Source organism: Halichoerus grypus, chromosome 7 (genome assembly GCF_964656455.1).
Source record: "Halichoerus grypus chromosome 7, mHalGry1.hap1.1, whole genome shotgun sequence".
In the NCBI taxonomy this organism is placed as follows: Eukaryota; Metazoa; Chordata; class Mammalia; order Carnivora; family Phocidae; genus Halichoerus; species Halichoerus grypus.
In genome coordinates this window covers 40,139,308-40,154,819 of record NC_135718.1, presented here as the reverse complement: position 1 = coordinate 40,154,819, position 15,512 = coordinate 40,139,308, and the positions used below count along the sequence as shown (strand labels likewise).

The 15,512-nt window shown below is 41.6% G+C and overlaps 1 protein-coding gene across 10 annotated transcripts in view; it reads left to right on the top strand.

Annotated features, from left to right (window-relative positions):
* The window catches only part of WDFY4 (WDFY family member 4), a 286,087-nt gene that overhangs the window by 53,541 nt on the left and 217,034 nt on the right, over positions 1–15,512 (top strand). For all 10 annotated transcript variants that reach the window (XR_004920734.2, XM_036103143.2, XM_036103144.2 and 7 more), the window contains one exon: positions 14,312–14,405. Coding sequence is in view for 9 of the 10 variants with exons in the window: in XM_036103143.2 (XP_035959036.2) it covers positions 14,312–14,405 (94 nt within the window). In the remaining variant the exon portion in view is untranslated. The remainder of the gene's footprint in view (positions 1–14,311; positions 14,406–15,512) is intronic.

The window sequence follows — 15,512 nt, the reverse complement described above, 5'->3', positions numbered from 1 at the left end:
TTGCTCCTGACATGATCGTTTTTGTCTTTTCTCTCCCCTGCCCCCCAGCACCCCAGCATTCTTGACAGAGTTTTATTTATCAGCATGTCCCATGAGCCAACTTTCAGCTTTTCCTATCTCTCCTACATACATTTTCTATTTCTGTTTTCATTTGTTTGTTCTTATTACGTCCTCTATTTTCTTTGGGTTTATTCTGGTATTCTTCTCCTTAATTTAATTGATTAGGAGACTCATTTTCAGTTTTTAAATGCAAATTTCTCTGTCACTTTACTTTAGCTGTATCACCCAAGTTTCATTATGTTGCACTTTCAATATTATTTAGTCCTAAATATTTTAATTTCCTTTGTGACTTATAGTTTGATTCTTTTTTTTTAATTTTTTTTTTTAAAGATTTTATTTATTTATTTGAGAGAGAGAGAATGAGAGAGAGCACATGAGAGGGGGGAGGGTCAGAGGGAGAAGCAGACTCCCTGCCGAGCAGGGAGCCCGATGCGGGACTCGATCCAGGGACTCCAGGATCATGACCTGAGCCGAAGGCAGTCGCTTAACCAACTGAGCCACCCAGGCGCCCTATAGTTTGATTCTTGAATCTTGTTTGAATTGTGAATTTCCAAAGTTACAGAATATTTTTGGTCATTTCCCATTGTTGTTGAGTTCTAATTTTATCATCATGAGAGAAGATGGACTGTATGATGGTAATTCTCTAGAAATTAGTTGAACTTGACTTTGTGGCCTCCAATGTGATAAATCTTCATAAGTGTTCCGTAGGTGCTTGAAAAGAATGCATGTTTTCCAGTTGTTATACTCAATGTTCTATTTCTGTCCTTTACATCAAATTTGTCTACTGTCTTCTTCAGATTTTCAGATTATTTAATCTGCTTGACACATCAGTTACTAGGCTATGTTAGATATTTTTCATTATAGTGATAGATTTATCAATTTCTGTTCATTTTTGCCTTATATTTGAGGCTATTAGAATCACACATATTTACAGTTTTTATATCATCTTGTGGAATCAAAAAATTTCACCTTATATGGTGACCTTCTTTATCTCTAATAATACATTTTGCCATAAAAACAATGTTGTTTAATCATAATAAGGCTACACCAGCTTTTCTTTTAGTTAGTATGTGCCTGGAATTTTTTTTTAAAGTCTTTTCTTTCAAGCTTTCTGGGTCCTAATGGTTTAGGTGTTTCTTTTGTCAACACTAAAGAGCTAGTTTTGTTTTCACTTTACTTTATCATTTAACCCAGCATGGTATTTTTTGGTTGCTGAAGCATGTGCTTTGTTTACATTTTTATAATTATTAATATGTTTGGAATGATTTCTACTTTGCTCTTTTGTATTTTCTATTGTCCTATTTTTTCTTTTGATTTTTTCCTTGTCTTCTTTTGAATTATTAGAATTTTAATTTTTAAATTTAATTTTTCCCATTGACTAATTTGGATCTTATACTCTGTTAGTCTTTCAGTGGTTTACCCTTCTAGTGGTTACCCTAAAATAATTTAACAGCCATCCTCATAATGTTTAACTATTTACTCTGTTTACTATTGCTATTTATCTTTAACCTCTTTCCAATACATATGTGTTACATATGTAATATGTAAGCACTTAATTTAACTCTTAAATGTATACTTGTATTTCTAATGTATATATTACTGTTGCCCAATATTAATTTTGGGCAGTCCATCAACCTGATCTAAATCTAATTTTAACTAATCCATCAAATAAGGCATTTATTCATGTATTTTTTTGTTAAGGTATAATTGACATATAACATAATATTACTTTCAGGTATAAAACATAGTGATTCCATATCTATCTATATATATTTTAAAGACTTTATTTATTTGAGAGAGAGAGAGAGAAAACCCTCAAGTGGGGTGAGGGGCAGAGGGAGAGAACCTCAGGCAGACTCCTCACTGAGTGTGGAGCTCGATGTGGGCCTTGATCTCACAACCCATGAGGTCATGACCTGAGTCGAAACCAAAAGTTGGACACTCAACTGACTGAGCCACCCAGACACCCCTCAATATTTGTATATATTGGGAAATGATTACCACAGTAAGTCTAGTTATTAACACTCATCACCACACTAGTTACAATTTTTTTTCTTGTGGTAAGAGCTTTTAAGATTTATTCTCTTTGCAACTTTCACATATACAATATAGTATTATTAACTGTAGTCACCATGCTGTACCTTATGTTCCCATGACTTATTTATTTTAAAACTGGAAATTTGTAACTTTTCACTCCATTCATTTATTTTGCCAACCCTCTATCCCCTGCTTCTGGCAACCGCCAATCTATTCTCTGTATCTATGAGCTCTTTTTTTTTAGATTTCACATATAAGTGAGATCATATGGTATTTGCCTTTCTCTGAACTATTTCACCTAGCATAATGCCCTCAAGGTCCATCCATGTTGTCACAAATGACAAGGTTTCCTTCTTTTTTTATGGCTGAATAATAGTCCATTGTGTATATACCACATCTTCATCCATTCATTCATCGATGGTCACTTAGTTTGTTTCTGTATCTTGGCTATTATAAAGAATGCTGCAATAACATAGGGGTGCATGTATTTTTTTAAGTTGGTGTTTTCATTCTCTTCAGATAAATACTCAGATCATATGGTAGCTCTATTTTTAATTTTTCGAGGAATCTTCATATTGTTTTCCATAATGGCTCTACCAATTTACATTCCTACTGACAGCGCATGAGTGTTTGTCACCAACACTTGTTATTTCTTATCTTTTTGATGATAGCCATTCTAACAGGTGTCATGGTGGGGGCTCATTGTGGTTTTGATTTGCATTTCCTGAATGATCAGTGATGTAGAAAACCTTTTTACCACCCATATATCTTCTTTGGAAAGATGTCTCTTCAGATGTTCTGACCATTTTTTTAAAAGATTTTATTATTTGACACCAGAGGAGAGAGAGAACGCACAAGCAGGGGGAGCAGAAGGCAGAAGGAGAGGGAGAAGCAGGCTCCTGCTGAGCAAGGAGCCCAATGCGGGGCTTTATCCCAGGACACTGGGATCATGACCTGAGCCAAAGGCAGGTGCTTAACCAACTGAGCCACCCAGGTGCCCCATTCTGCCCATTTTTGATTGGATTTTTTTGGCATTGAGTTATATGAGTTCTTTATATATTTTGGGTATTGACCCTTTATCATACATGCAATTTGCAAATATTTTCTCCCATTCTGTAGGTTGCCTTTTCATTTCACTGATGGTTTCCTTTGCTGTACAGAAGCTTTTTAATTTGATGTAGTTCTACTGGTTCATTTTTGCTTTTGTTGTTTTTACTTTTTGTGTCAAATCCATAAAATCATTGCCAAGACCAATGTCAAGGAGCTTACCACCTATGTTTTCTTCTATGAGCTTTATGGCTTCAGGTCTTATGTTCATATCAAGTCTTTAATCCATTTTGGGTTCATTTTTGTGTATGGTGTAAGGCAGTGGTCTGGTTTCATCCTTTTGTGTGGCTGTCTAGTTTTTTCTCAACACCATTCATTGAAAAGACTGTCCTTTCCTCACTATATAGTCTTGGCTCCTTTGTCATAAATTAATTGACCACATATATGTGGGTTGATATGGTATCTCTATTCTGTTCCATTAATCTGTGTATCTTATGCCAATGCTGTACTATTTTGATTACTCTGTCTTTGTAATACCATTTGAAATCAGGGAGCATGATGCGTCCTGCTTTGCTCTTCTTTCTCAGGATTGTGACATTTCTCACTGCATTGGTACCACAGCTGTACTTTGTGAGCCAGGCCTTGACCAGATCGCAGGCCCTTCTCCTCTTGCTTTATCTTGGGGAGAATTCCCTTTCTGAGGTTCCCTGATCTTTCTGTCCTGGGGGAGGGCATCCTTGAGGAGGCCTCTACCCTGGCCACCTGGAGAGCATGCAGGTCAACTTGGTAGCTCAGCATTGAGCCTTATTCTACCAGCTCTTAGAGGACAGGGAAATAGTTGTCAGCACCAGAAGACATTAGTAAGTGGTATTGAGTGATGAGAAGCAATAGTCATTTTTCAAACGTCTCTGGGAGCTAAGCACTAAACACTTCTATTCATTTAATTCCCTCCCAATCCTAGAACTTTACTAATAAAGAAACCAAGGCTAAGAAAGGATAAGTAGCATGGCCAAAGTCACACATTTAGTAAGTAAACAATAGAACTGGATTCTGATCCCAGGTCTATTTTCAAAACCTGTATGTGTGTGTGTGTGTGTGTGTGTGTGTGTGTGTGTGTGTGTGTGAGTGTGTGCGTGTTCTTCCTGCTTCTTCTGGAAACTCCCACAATAGTGGTGATGATTTTCCAAAAGTTCTGACACAATAGTTTACAGTTTAAAGCTGGTCTCTAACCTATAGATGGCATCAGCCTGAATTCTTTACAGATGAATCCTGTGTCAGATGTCATCTTGGTTTCACGATGAGTAATTTTTAAATGTATAAGACTCAGATTTCATAAATAGAGCAATTTTTTCCTCATTAAAAGAAATACATCACCCTCGACCTTTCCTAATGGTTAGAGAATCAGTGAAACCCTAGCCTCTCATGAGAGAATCTGGGGGATAAAGGCAGGGCGGTGGGCTAGGAATGGGGGACAGGGTGCTCAACCTCACCTACCATGAACACTTGGCATCTTCTTGGACAAGTACCTTGGCTCAGCCTGGTCTGTGCAAAGTGGGCCTTGCTCTCCAGGGAGGAGGGGGTGGAGGCTGTGGGCCTTGGACTCGGGCCAAATGCTCTGTGCCTTAGTGGCCATGTTCCTTGGGCCTGTTGCTTTATCTCTCTGAGCTTCAATTTCCTGATTTGAAGACAGTGGTAATTAAAGTATCCACCTTGTTTTGAGGTGAGGGTTGGAGATGAGAATGGTGCTAGTCATTGTGATCACAGTTGTTGTCTCCCAAGTACTTGTGTGCCGGATGCTGTGCTGAGTTCTCCACAAGCATTAATTCTTATAACAACTATGATTTAAGTAACCTTGTTCACAAAATGGAAGTTATATATTAGGGAATTGCCCAAATACATATGCAATGTCCAAGATACAGAATACATAATCTCGATGAAATGTACACCCCCACACACAGCACACCCATACCACATACACACACACACACACACACACACACCATACAGAACACCCCTACACCACATCCCCCATAGACCTTTACTCAAACACACAGACATACCACACATACATACACCACACAGAACACCCACACACCACATCCCCCATAGACCTTTACACAAACACACAGACATACCACACATACATACACCACACAAAACACCCACACACCACATCCCTCACACCCTTCTACACATACACACACACACCACATAGAACACCCACACACCACATCCCTCACACCCCTCTACACACACGCACACACACCCCACACTCAAACTGCACCCCCCCCCAAATGTCATTCAGTGGAGTTCAATAAATGGTGGCTGCAGTCATGATAACCATATGAGGACCTTCTCTGGTATTTACCAGGTCCTGTTACCTGAGATGGATGTCATCCTTCTTGGCCAGCCGATCCACAGTGAGGGTCTGGAGGTGAAGGTGGAGCGAGGAGTGGGTCAGGCCACGGTGTGGTGTGTGCGTGCGCATGCACACGTGTGTGGGTACTTGTGTGTGTGCAAGTGCATGTGAGTACATTGGGTGTTGGGTGTGCATCTCAGGTGTGAGAACCCAGCTGGGCAGGAAGCATCTGCCCAAAGCCTGTCCTCCCTTCTGTGGAGCTGCGGCTTTGCAGGGAGCTTTCTCTTAAATCGCAGTGCATTAGTCGGCTGCGACTGCCATCTGAGGTTTCATTTTTGGCAGTTTCGCTTCTGGCAGCCAACCATGGTCTGGAAGCAGGGGATCCTCCTTCTGATGAATCGTCAGCAGGCCAATAGTAGCCTAACGCGGCATCACATGCCTGCGTCATCCACGTCACTCCATCTCTAGGTATTTTGTCATCTCTGTCACCACAAGAAGGGTGAGTACAGTCCAAGAAGATATTTGGAGAGACAGAGAGACCATATTCACGTAACTTTTATTACGGCATATTGTTAGAATTTTTCTATTTATTATTAGTTGCTATTAATCTCTTACTGTGCCTAATTTATGAATTAAACTTTCTCATAGGTATGTATGCATAGGGGAAAAAAAACAGGATATACAGGGTTTGGTACTCTCTGAGGTTTTAGGCATCCCGGCAGATAAGGGAGGACTACGGTTTCTTGTCCCTTTTTTTTTTTTATGATTTTATTTCTTTGGGGGGGGGGGAGGGAGGGAGCGCGTGCGCATGCGCATGAGCAGGGGGCGGGGCAAAGGGAGAAGCAGGCTCCTCAGTGAGCAGGGGGGCTGGATCCCAGCACCCTGGGATCATGACCTGAACCGAAGGCAGATGCTTAACCAACTGAGCCACCCAGGCGCCCCTCTTGTCGTGGCTTTTGAGATTGGAAGGGCTGACTGTTAGAGCTGCCGTGAGGCCTGGTGCAGAGCCCGTCCCCCCACTGCCGCAGGATGGCTGCCCTAGCGCGTCCCTCACATGGCTCCTGGACAGCGGTGGCGCGGCTCCTCCTTCCGAAGCCTGCTCCTGCCTGCACCTCTCTGGCTCCCTTCCTGGTAGAGACATCTAGTTCGGAGAATGCGAGTGCAGACTTCAGTAAGCACGCAGGGAATGCCAGCGCTGGTGCCTGGCACTCGGGGCCAGGCACTGGTGAGTACTTGGGGGAAGGGCCAAATGACCCCTGCCCCAGCCCTACACCTGGGTGTGGGAAAACCAGAAATGTGAGCGGATCATTACACCTGTGTGGGAGATGCCATCCAGGGCAGCCTCAGAAATTAAGGGGGAATGGAGCAGCGCACCTGACACAGCCTGGGAGAGGGGTTCCGTGGGGCCTTCCTGGGTGAGGAGATCCCTGAGCTAAGCCATGATGAGAGACAGGTGCCTGGATTGGGAGGGGTTGGAGAGGGCGTTCCCAGGCCTGAAAGACCCCAAATCAGCCATGCTGAGTGAGGAAAGCTCAGGCCCTTGGCAGGGATTACAGAGACTCAAAGCCACACACTTGAGGGCGGTGCTGAGACGTGAGCGTGGAAGGGGGTCCAGGCATGAATGGCCCTTGGGCTGGCAGGAGGCGGGATGTTATTCTGTGGGGAGCAGGCAGACATGTTGCAGAGGCCACTCTGGTGTGTGTATGTGTGAGTGTAAGAGTGTGAGTATGAATGTGTGCATGTGGTTATGTGTACAAATATGAGTGTGTGTGTGTGTGTGTGTTATGTGAGTGTGAAGGGGGAGAGGTGCATAGAAATGAGCACGGGGAGGGGGAGGAAGGCAGGAGCTGGAGGTCTGTCCCCACAGCGATGGCGATGGCCAGCATCCAGACAGCAGGCTGCTAGCAGGAGAACTTTTTGAGACCTCATTTAGGACATAACGTCCTGGCCTTGGTAACTAATGGGGTGAGCGTGGGGGAAGAGTGGCTGGCCCAGGCCCTGACAGGGAAGCCCTGGTGGAAGATCTGGTTTGGGAGAAGGTGGTGGCTATCTGCAGTAGCCTGTGCAGACTGCCAAAATGAGATCGTATTCCTTTTAATTTTCTAATGAATCACTCAGGAATCCACCAGCTGTAGTAAGAAGAGAGAGAGTAGCTTCATCCTGCCCGGAGAATTTGGATGAGGGATAGTCTGACTTCCACAGCTAATCAGGAAAAATCCCCGGATCTGAGCACCATCCTTTACCATGTGCTACTGCTGTGGTCACGGGGCTGGGGGCTGGGGATAGCCAAGCTTGGGCTCTGTGTGATGTGATGTGATGTGATGTGGTCCCACTGGTTCTAATCCCCCTGCAGGCCTCTGGGTTCTTCAAAAGAAATGACATCACTCTTACTTTGTAAAACTCAACCAAGCAGCCCTCTTGCCCTGTCCTCACCTCTGGGCCTTGATAGATACAGATAATCATGTATATAATTTTGGATTATAACTTTCAGTTACATGCACAGGTCTTTTGCAAGATGTGAGCCATCCAGGAACACTAGATCATGTGGGATACCACTGTCTGCCCTCCTTGGCATTCAGAACCCCTACCCTCATTCCTGCTCTTGGGATTCACACCTCAGAGCAATGCTTCTTCAAGTGTGGCCTATAGCCCACCTGCCCGCATCAGACTCAGTTGTGAAGGTGCTAAAATACAGTCTCGTAAACCAGATTTCCTGAGTCACAATCATTGGGGTTGGAGTTTAGGGATCTGTTTTTTTTTTTTTTTTAAAGCTCCTCTTGTTATTTTTAAGCACATTAAACTTTAAGAACTTCTGCCTCAGGTCCTGGGCATCTTTTCCTGAAAAACATTTTTTAAATGCCTTATTTTTTTCATTAAAGTGAAATTCACATAACATGAAATTAACAATTTTAAAGCAGACAACTCAGTGGCATTTAGTACATTCATGATGTTGTGCAAAACACCACCTCTGTCTAGTTCCAAAATATTCCAGAAAAATCCTATATATATTCCCATTCCTTCAGCCAACCCCTGTGTAAACACCAATTTTTCTGTCTCTTTGGATTTACCTATTCTGGATATTTCATATAAATAGAATCATATGATATGCCCTCTTTTGTGTCTGGTTTCTTTCACTTAACATGTTTTCAAAGTTTATTCCCATTGTAACATACATCAGTACTTCATTCCTTTGTTATGTGTGAATGTCATCCCATTGTAGGTGTACACCACAATTTGTTTATCCATTCATCTCCTGAGGGACATTTGGCTTGTTTCCACATTTTGGCTATTGTAAATAGTGCTGCTGTGAACATGTGTGTAAATGCATTTGAGTATTTGCAGTTCTTTTGTGTAAATATATAAGAGTGGAATTGCTGGATCAAATGATAATTCTATGTTTAATTTTTTGAGGAACCACCAAACAGTCTTCCATGGTAGCTGAACAAGTTTTATATTTACCAGCAATGTATGAGGATTCCAATTTCTCCAGATGCTCACCAATACTTGTTTTCCATTAAAAAAATTAAAGCCATCCTAGTGAGTGGGAAGTGGAATTTCATTGTGGTTTTGGTTTGCATTTCTCTAATGGCTAATGATGTTGAGCATCTTCATGTGCTCATTGGCCATTCGTATATCTTCTTTGGAGACATATCTATTCAGGTCCTTTGCTCATTTTATAATTTCTTTGTATATTATGGATAATAGACACTTATCAGATATATGATTTGCAAATGTTTTCTCCCATTCTGTAGGCTGTTCTTTCACACTTTTAATAATGTCCTTTGATGCATAAAAGCTTTTCATTTTGATGAAATCTATTTCATCTATTTTTTCTTTTGTTGCTCATGCTTTTGGTGTCATGTAAGAATCCATTGCCAAATCCTAGGTCATGAAGATTTACCTCTGTGTTTCTCCCTAAAAGTTTTAGCTCTTATGTTTAGGTTATTGATCCATTATATGGTGTGAGGCCAGGGTTCAACTTCATTCTTTTGCATGTGGCTATGCACTTCTCTCAGCACCATGTACTGATGACTCTGTACTTTCCCCACTAAATGATCTTAGCATTCTTGTGGAGGACTCTCAATTCTAGTCCACTGGACTATGTGTCTGTCCTCAAGCCAGTACCACACTGTTTTGATTACTGTAGCATTGTAGTAAGTTTTGAACTCAAGAAGTGGGAGTAGTCCAACTTTGCTCTTCATTTTAAATATTGTTTTGGCTATTTAGAGTTCCTTGCAATTCCATATGAATTTGAGGACCAGCTTTTATCATTGCATATGTTAGCTGTGGTCTTTTTATAAATGCCTTCTATCATGTTGAGAAAGTTCCTATCAATTCCTAGTTTTCTGAGTATTTTTATCATGAAAGGGTATTCAATATTGTCAAATACTTTTTCTGCATCAGTTGAGACAATCCTTTGTTTTCTTCCCTTTGTCTTCTAATATAGTGTATTACCTTGACTGATTTTCTTATGTTGAATCACTCATACCCTTGTATTCTTGGGATAAACCCCACTTGATCATAGTGTATAATTCTTTAAATATGCTGTTAGATTTGGTTTGCTAATATGTTGTTGAGGATTTTTGCATGTATATTCATTAGGGATATTGTCTGTAGTTTTCTTTTTTTTTTCTTTGTGTAGCTTTGGTATCAAGGTAGTAATACAGGCTTCCTTGCTGTTTCCTGAACATGCTGGACATACTCCCACTTTAGGGCCTTTTGCATTGGCTGTTCCCTTTGCTTGAAATGCTTTTCCCTCAGATATCTGCCTCCCTCTTTCAAGTCTGCCCAATTGTCACCTTCTCAAGGAGGCCAGCTCTGCCACCCAAATTAAAATTGCAGATTGCTTCCTTCCTCCACCCTAGCACTCTTCATTCTTTCTCTGCTCGAATTTTTCTTGCAATGGCACTTACATAATATGTAATTTACTTATTCATGGTAATATTATATTAATACATTATACTATATTATAATAATGTAGTATGCATTACACAATAATAACTTTTGTTATTTATAATTTACATATTTATTATGTTTATTATCTACACTCCTCCTCTCACATCCTGGGTATGGGCTTCAGTTTGTTTAATTTATAGATGTATCCAAAGTGCCTGGCAAATAGTTAGGTCAATAAATATTTGTTCATTTGAATTGAATAAATTAACACCGAGGCGTTCACTCCTGGCACCTTAGCCATCCTTTTAAGGCTGGTGGTGCCAAGGACAATCTGACCATGGGTTGTAAGAATAGCGCTATGGGCATGATGTTTGAAAATCAGCTGTTTGTAATTGGGATTAGATTTATGGGTTTTAAGGCTTTTTTTTTTAAAGATTTTATTTATTTATTTGACAGAGAGAGAGAGAGAGAGACAGCGAGAGAGGGAACATAAGCAGGGGGCAGTGGGAGAGGGAGAAGCAGGCTTCCCGCTGAGGAGGGAGCCCAAAGCAGAGCTCGATCCCAGGATCCTAGGATCATGACCTGAGCGGAAGGCAGACGCTTAACGACTGAGACATCTAGGCGCCCCTAGATTTATGGGTTTTTTGTGTGTTTGTTTTTATTTTTATTATTAATTTTTGAATTTATACACAGTATAAGTCCCTTTTTTGCTGTAAAGTTCTATGGGTTTTCATTCATTTAATTTCGAGCCATCAGGACACAGAATAGTCCCATCATCTCAAATAGTTCCTGAATGTTGCCCCTTGATAGTCAAATTCTTTCTCTACCCCTAGCCCCTGGCAACCACTGATATGTCTTTATAATTTTGTCTTTTCCAGAATACCATATAAATGCAGGTATACAATGTGAAATCTTTTGAGGCTAGCCTTTTCCATTCAGCATAAGGCCTTTGAGATCCATCCAGTTTCTTGTATGAGTTGTTCATGCATTTTTATTGCTGAGTAGTACTCCATTGTATGGATGCCAGGATTTTCTCCATCTGTAGCTTGTGTTTCCGTCTTTTTTTTTTTTTTAAGATTTTATTTATTTATTTGACAGAGAGAGACACAGTGAGAGAGGGAACACAAGCAGGGGGAGTGGGGAGGGAGAAGCAGGCTTCTGCTGAGCAGGGAGCCCGATGCGGGGCTCAATCCCAGGACCCTGGGATCAAGATCTGAGCCGAAGGCAGACACTCAACGACTGAGCCACCCAAGCGCCCCTGTCTTTCCATCTTTAAAGTGACTTTCACAGAATGAAAATCTTTAATTTTGATGCAGTACAATTTATTAATGTTTTCTTTTATTGGGCTTTTGGTATCATGTCTAAGAACTCTTTGCCTAGCTCAGGGTCACCAAGATTTTCTCCTGTGTTTTCTTTTAAAAGTTGTATATGTCTGTGATCCATTTTGAATTTCTTTTACTGCAGGGTGTGAAGTTTAAGTCAAGATATATTTTTTTGCATTTGGACATCTAATTTCTCTTATGCCATTTGTTGAAAATATGATCCTTTTCCATTGAATTATTTTTGTACCTTTGTGAAAAATCAATTGGCCATATTTGTGTAGGTCTTTTCCTGGACTCTATTCTGTTCCATTGATCTGTGTGTCTAGCCCTTCACTAATACTGTTTTGATCACTGTAGCTTTGTAATAAGTCATAAAAACAGCAAATGTGAGTCCTCCAAATGTATTCTCCCTTTCTAAAATTGCTTTGATTATTTTAGTTCCTTTGCCTCTAGTTGTTCTAGTATATGTAAATATAATGATCAGCTTGCCTACATCTACAAAAACTGTTGGGATCTTGATTAGAATTGCATTAAATCTATAGATGAATTTGAGGAGAATTGAGACAACTATATTACATCTTCCAACCCACAAATATTGTATGTTTTTCCTTTTATATAGGTCTTTCTTTCTTCCTTTCTTTGCTAAGCTTCTTGAATCTTTAAGGTTCTATATACACCAAATTTAAAGAAATAATGGCTAAAACCTTCCTGAACATTTTTTTTTTTTTACACTGCCTCTTCGTCCTCTTCTTCTGGAACTCCTACAATGGGATGTTAGATCTTTTAGTATTGTTACACATGAGCTTGAGGATTTCTTACATTTTAAAAAATCTTTTTCCTTTTTGTTGTTCAGTTTTGGCAATTTCTATTGATCTGTCCTTAAATTCATGGATTCTCTCTCATCTCATTCTTTTATTGTTCTCATTCAGTGAGATTTTTAAATTTGTTATTGTATCTTCAGTTCTTAAATTTCCATTTGGTTCTTTTTTATTGCTCCCATTTCTTTACTGAGACTTCCTAGGTTTTCATTCATTTCAATAATATTCACCCTTATTCCTTAGAGTGTGGTTAAAGAGCTGATTTAAAGTTTTTGTCTGATTAAAAAAAATAAAGTTTTTGTCTGATAGTTCCAACTCTGCATCATCTCAGGCTTGGCATCTGTTGATTATCTTTTTCTGTGTGAGATATTGAGACTTCCCTGATTGGTTCTATGCTAAGTAATTTCAGATTGTGTCCTGGACATTTTGAATATTATGAACTCTGGCTCTTGTTGACATCTGGAGAATGTTAATTATTTTGTTTTACCAGGCAATCGACCAGGTTAGGTTCAGTCTGCAAGTTCTTGCCCACCTTCTGTGGACCATGTTTCCAGTATTAGTTTGGTTTCACAGACTTGGCAGTGAGATTTTATCTATTCTCTATTTGCCCCATGAAGTAGCCAGTCTCGGGTGGTGCTTTACCCTTGAGTTCAGTTCTCAAAGCCTTTGGAATATGGTTTAGGGTCAGATCCACACATGCAGCTCAGAATTGAACCCAGAGGTTGATACAGAGTCTGACTTTATTAAGCCTCCTCCTCTTCCTTGTCTCCCCAACACTTTATGGCTCCCAGGGGCCTCTTCCTTCTCCTCTGTCTAGGAAGCTGAGGCTTTAGTTTCCCTGCTTTGCCATGTACTTCCTACCACTGCATCTGTTTCTGGTGCCAAGCAGGGAAAGGAAAAAGAGAGACAAAGGCAATGGAGATTTTGCCTACACTCCTGGAACCATAGTTCTTCTGGTTAGAGAGAAGGATTATCTTCTCGCAGATATTCAGACACCTGCCTGGCCACTGCTACTGCTGTGAGGTTGTCTGGAGGCTGGCTGAGAAGGAATGAAGGAACCCAAAACGAAAATCTCAAGGGTTCTCCTCCATGCTCTGTGACCTCTAGGAGCCTCCCTCCTGTTCCTCAGACCAGAAACAGATACGTTTTCTTGGTGCTCTGTCCTCATCTGCATGTGATGCACATTTCTGTTTTCAGATGCCCTCTGAGCCCATACTAAGGAATTCTGGAGGGGGACACTCCAGGAAATTCAATGCCAGTTGCATGGTGCTTTGGGTTTGGTTTCCTTCTCTGCTACCATTTACTTTTCAGAGTCGTCAGAGAGCTGCTTATGTGTTCTATGTGAGTTTTGAGTTGCATTCAGTGGGTACGGCTGAGTAGAGTGTGCTTATACCATCTTGAAGGGATCAAGAAACACTTGTGTGTATGTGTTCAACATAAAATGAGAGCCTCTCCCTCTCCTTTATGTCTGGAGGGAAAGGGAGAGGACCAGGCAACTAACTTGCGTTGAATATCAACTGTGAGCCAGCCACTGTGTCCCGGGGCCCAAAAGCATTATTCCGTGTCTCTCTGAGAGAAGTATGGTATTGTGAGTTCCACTGTACAGTTGGGAAAATTGGGCTCAGATTAATTAGTTCAAAGTTCTATAGATAATAAGTGGTAGACTGAGGATGTGTATTATGGCCTGTCTGAGAAAGATTCAGAAAGGTTTGTGAAAAGCAGAAGAGACTAGAAAACTCAAATCTGATATCCCGCCTCCCCTCTCTCTGCAGGGTGGATGAAGGGGATGCTGTGATCATGCACCCCGGGGTCCTGTGCATCATGGTGAGACTGCTGCCTCGGTTGTACCATGCAGACCACCCCCAGGTACTTGTTGATGAACACACGTATTTGTCTTTTTCACATGACCAATCATTTAAGCTCCTTCTGGCCAGACTTCTTCTTTTTTGCCTTTGCCCTCAATACTCTGCCTTAGGAGAGCCACCCTGGTGAAGCACCTTCTGCAGGGGAGACTCAGTATGTCTGTGACCCTTGATTGAGTTCTGCCACCCTTCCTTCCAAGGTCATTTGAGACAGGTCATTTCTGCTGGTGAAGTGACCTTCTAAAAGCAACAGCCAAACAAAAACTAGCTGAAATGATTCAACCGTCATGAGGCAATCCCTGGGTACTAAGGACAGCGCTGGGCATTGGTGGGGCCAGAAGTCCTTTGCCCCCCAGCTAGTCATCCATCCTGCAGTGCTGGCTGTGATCATGGCTCAGTGCCCTGTACAGGACATGCCAGGTTAACAAGATGGACACTGTCCATGGATCCTGTGTCCATCATGGGGACCAAGAGATGGTGCCAGTGCAGACAGACTAAAGAAATAAGCTCACCAATGAATATACAATTACAAATTGGGACAAGGGATAATAATGGGGAAAAATAGGATGCTGAGAAAGAATAATGGAATGGAGGTGGGGGAAGACCTGATTAAATCTAATTTAGAGGAAGGGGTGGAGGTCAGGGAAGCCATCTCCTAGATGGTGACATTTAAGCAGGGCCCTGAAAGATGAGTAGCAATTAACCAGGCAGGAAGGAGCCTGCTGCATGCGGCTGGGGTGGGAGCAAAGGGGGGGGAGTGGGAAATGTGCCAGATGGGGCAGGCACAGGAAGGCTGGAGCCCTGCTTAAGTATGGAGTTTTATCCCAAGGGCAGCAAGAAGCCTCTCAAATGAGTAGAGGATGACTCTATCAGGTTTTTGTATCAAAATATCTGTTTGTTTGTTGCATGGGGAATGGCCTGGGAATGGGGACAGCAGGTAGGAAGCCGTGTCTGTAGTACCACATGGATGGTTGCTCAGCTAGGGTGGTGTCTGGGCAGGTGTGAAGGAGAGGAGAGACAGAATCCCAGGACCCAGAGATGAACAGGTCCAGGGAGTGGGAAGAGGGAGACTCAAAGACAACCCCCAAGTTCCTGTCCTGGCAGAATGAGG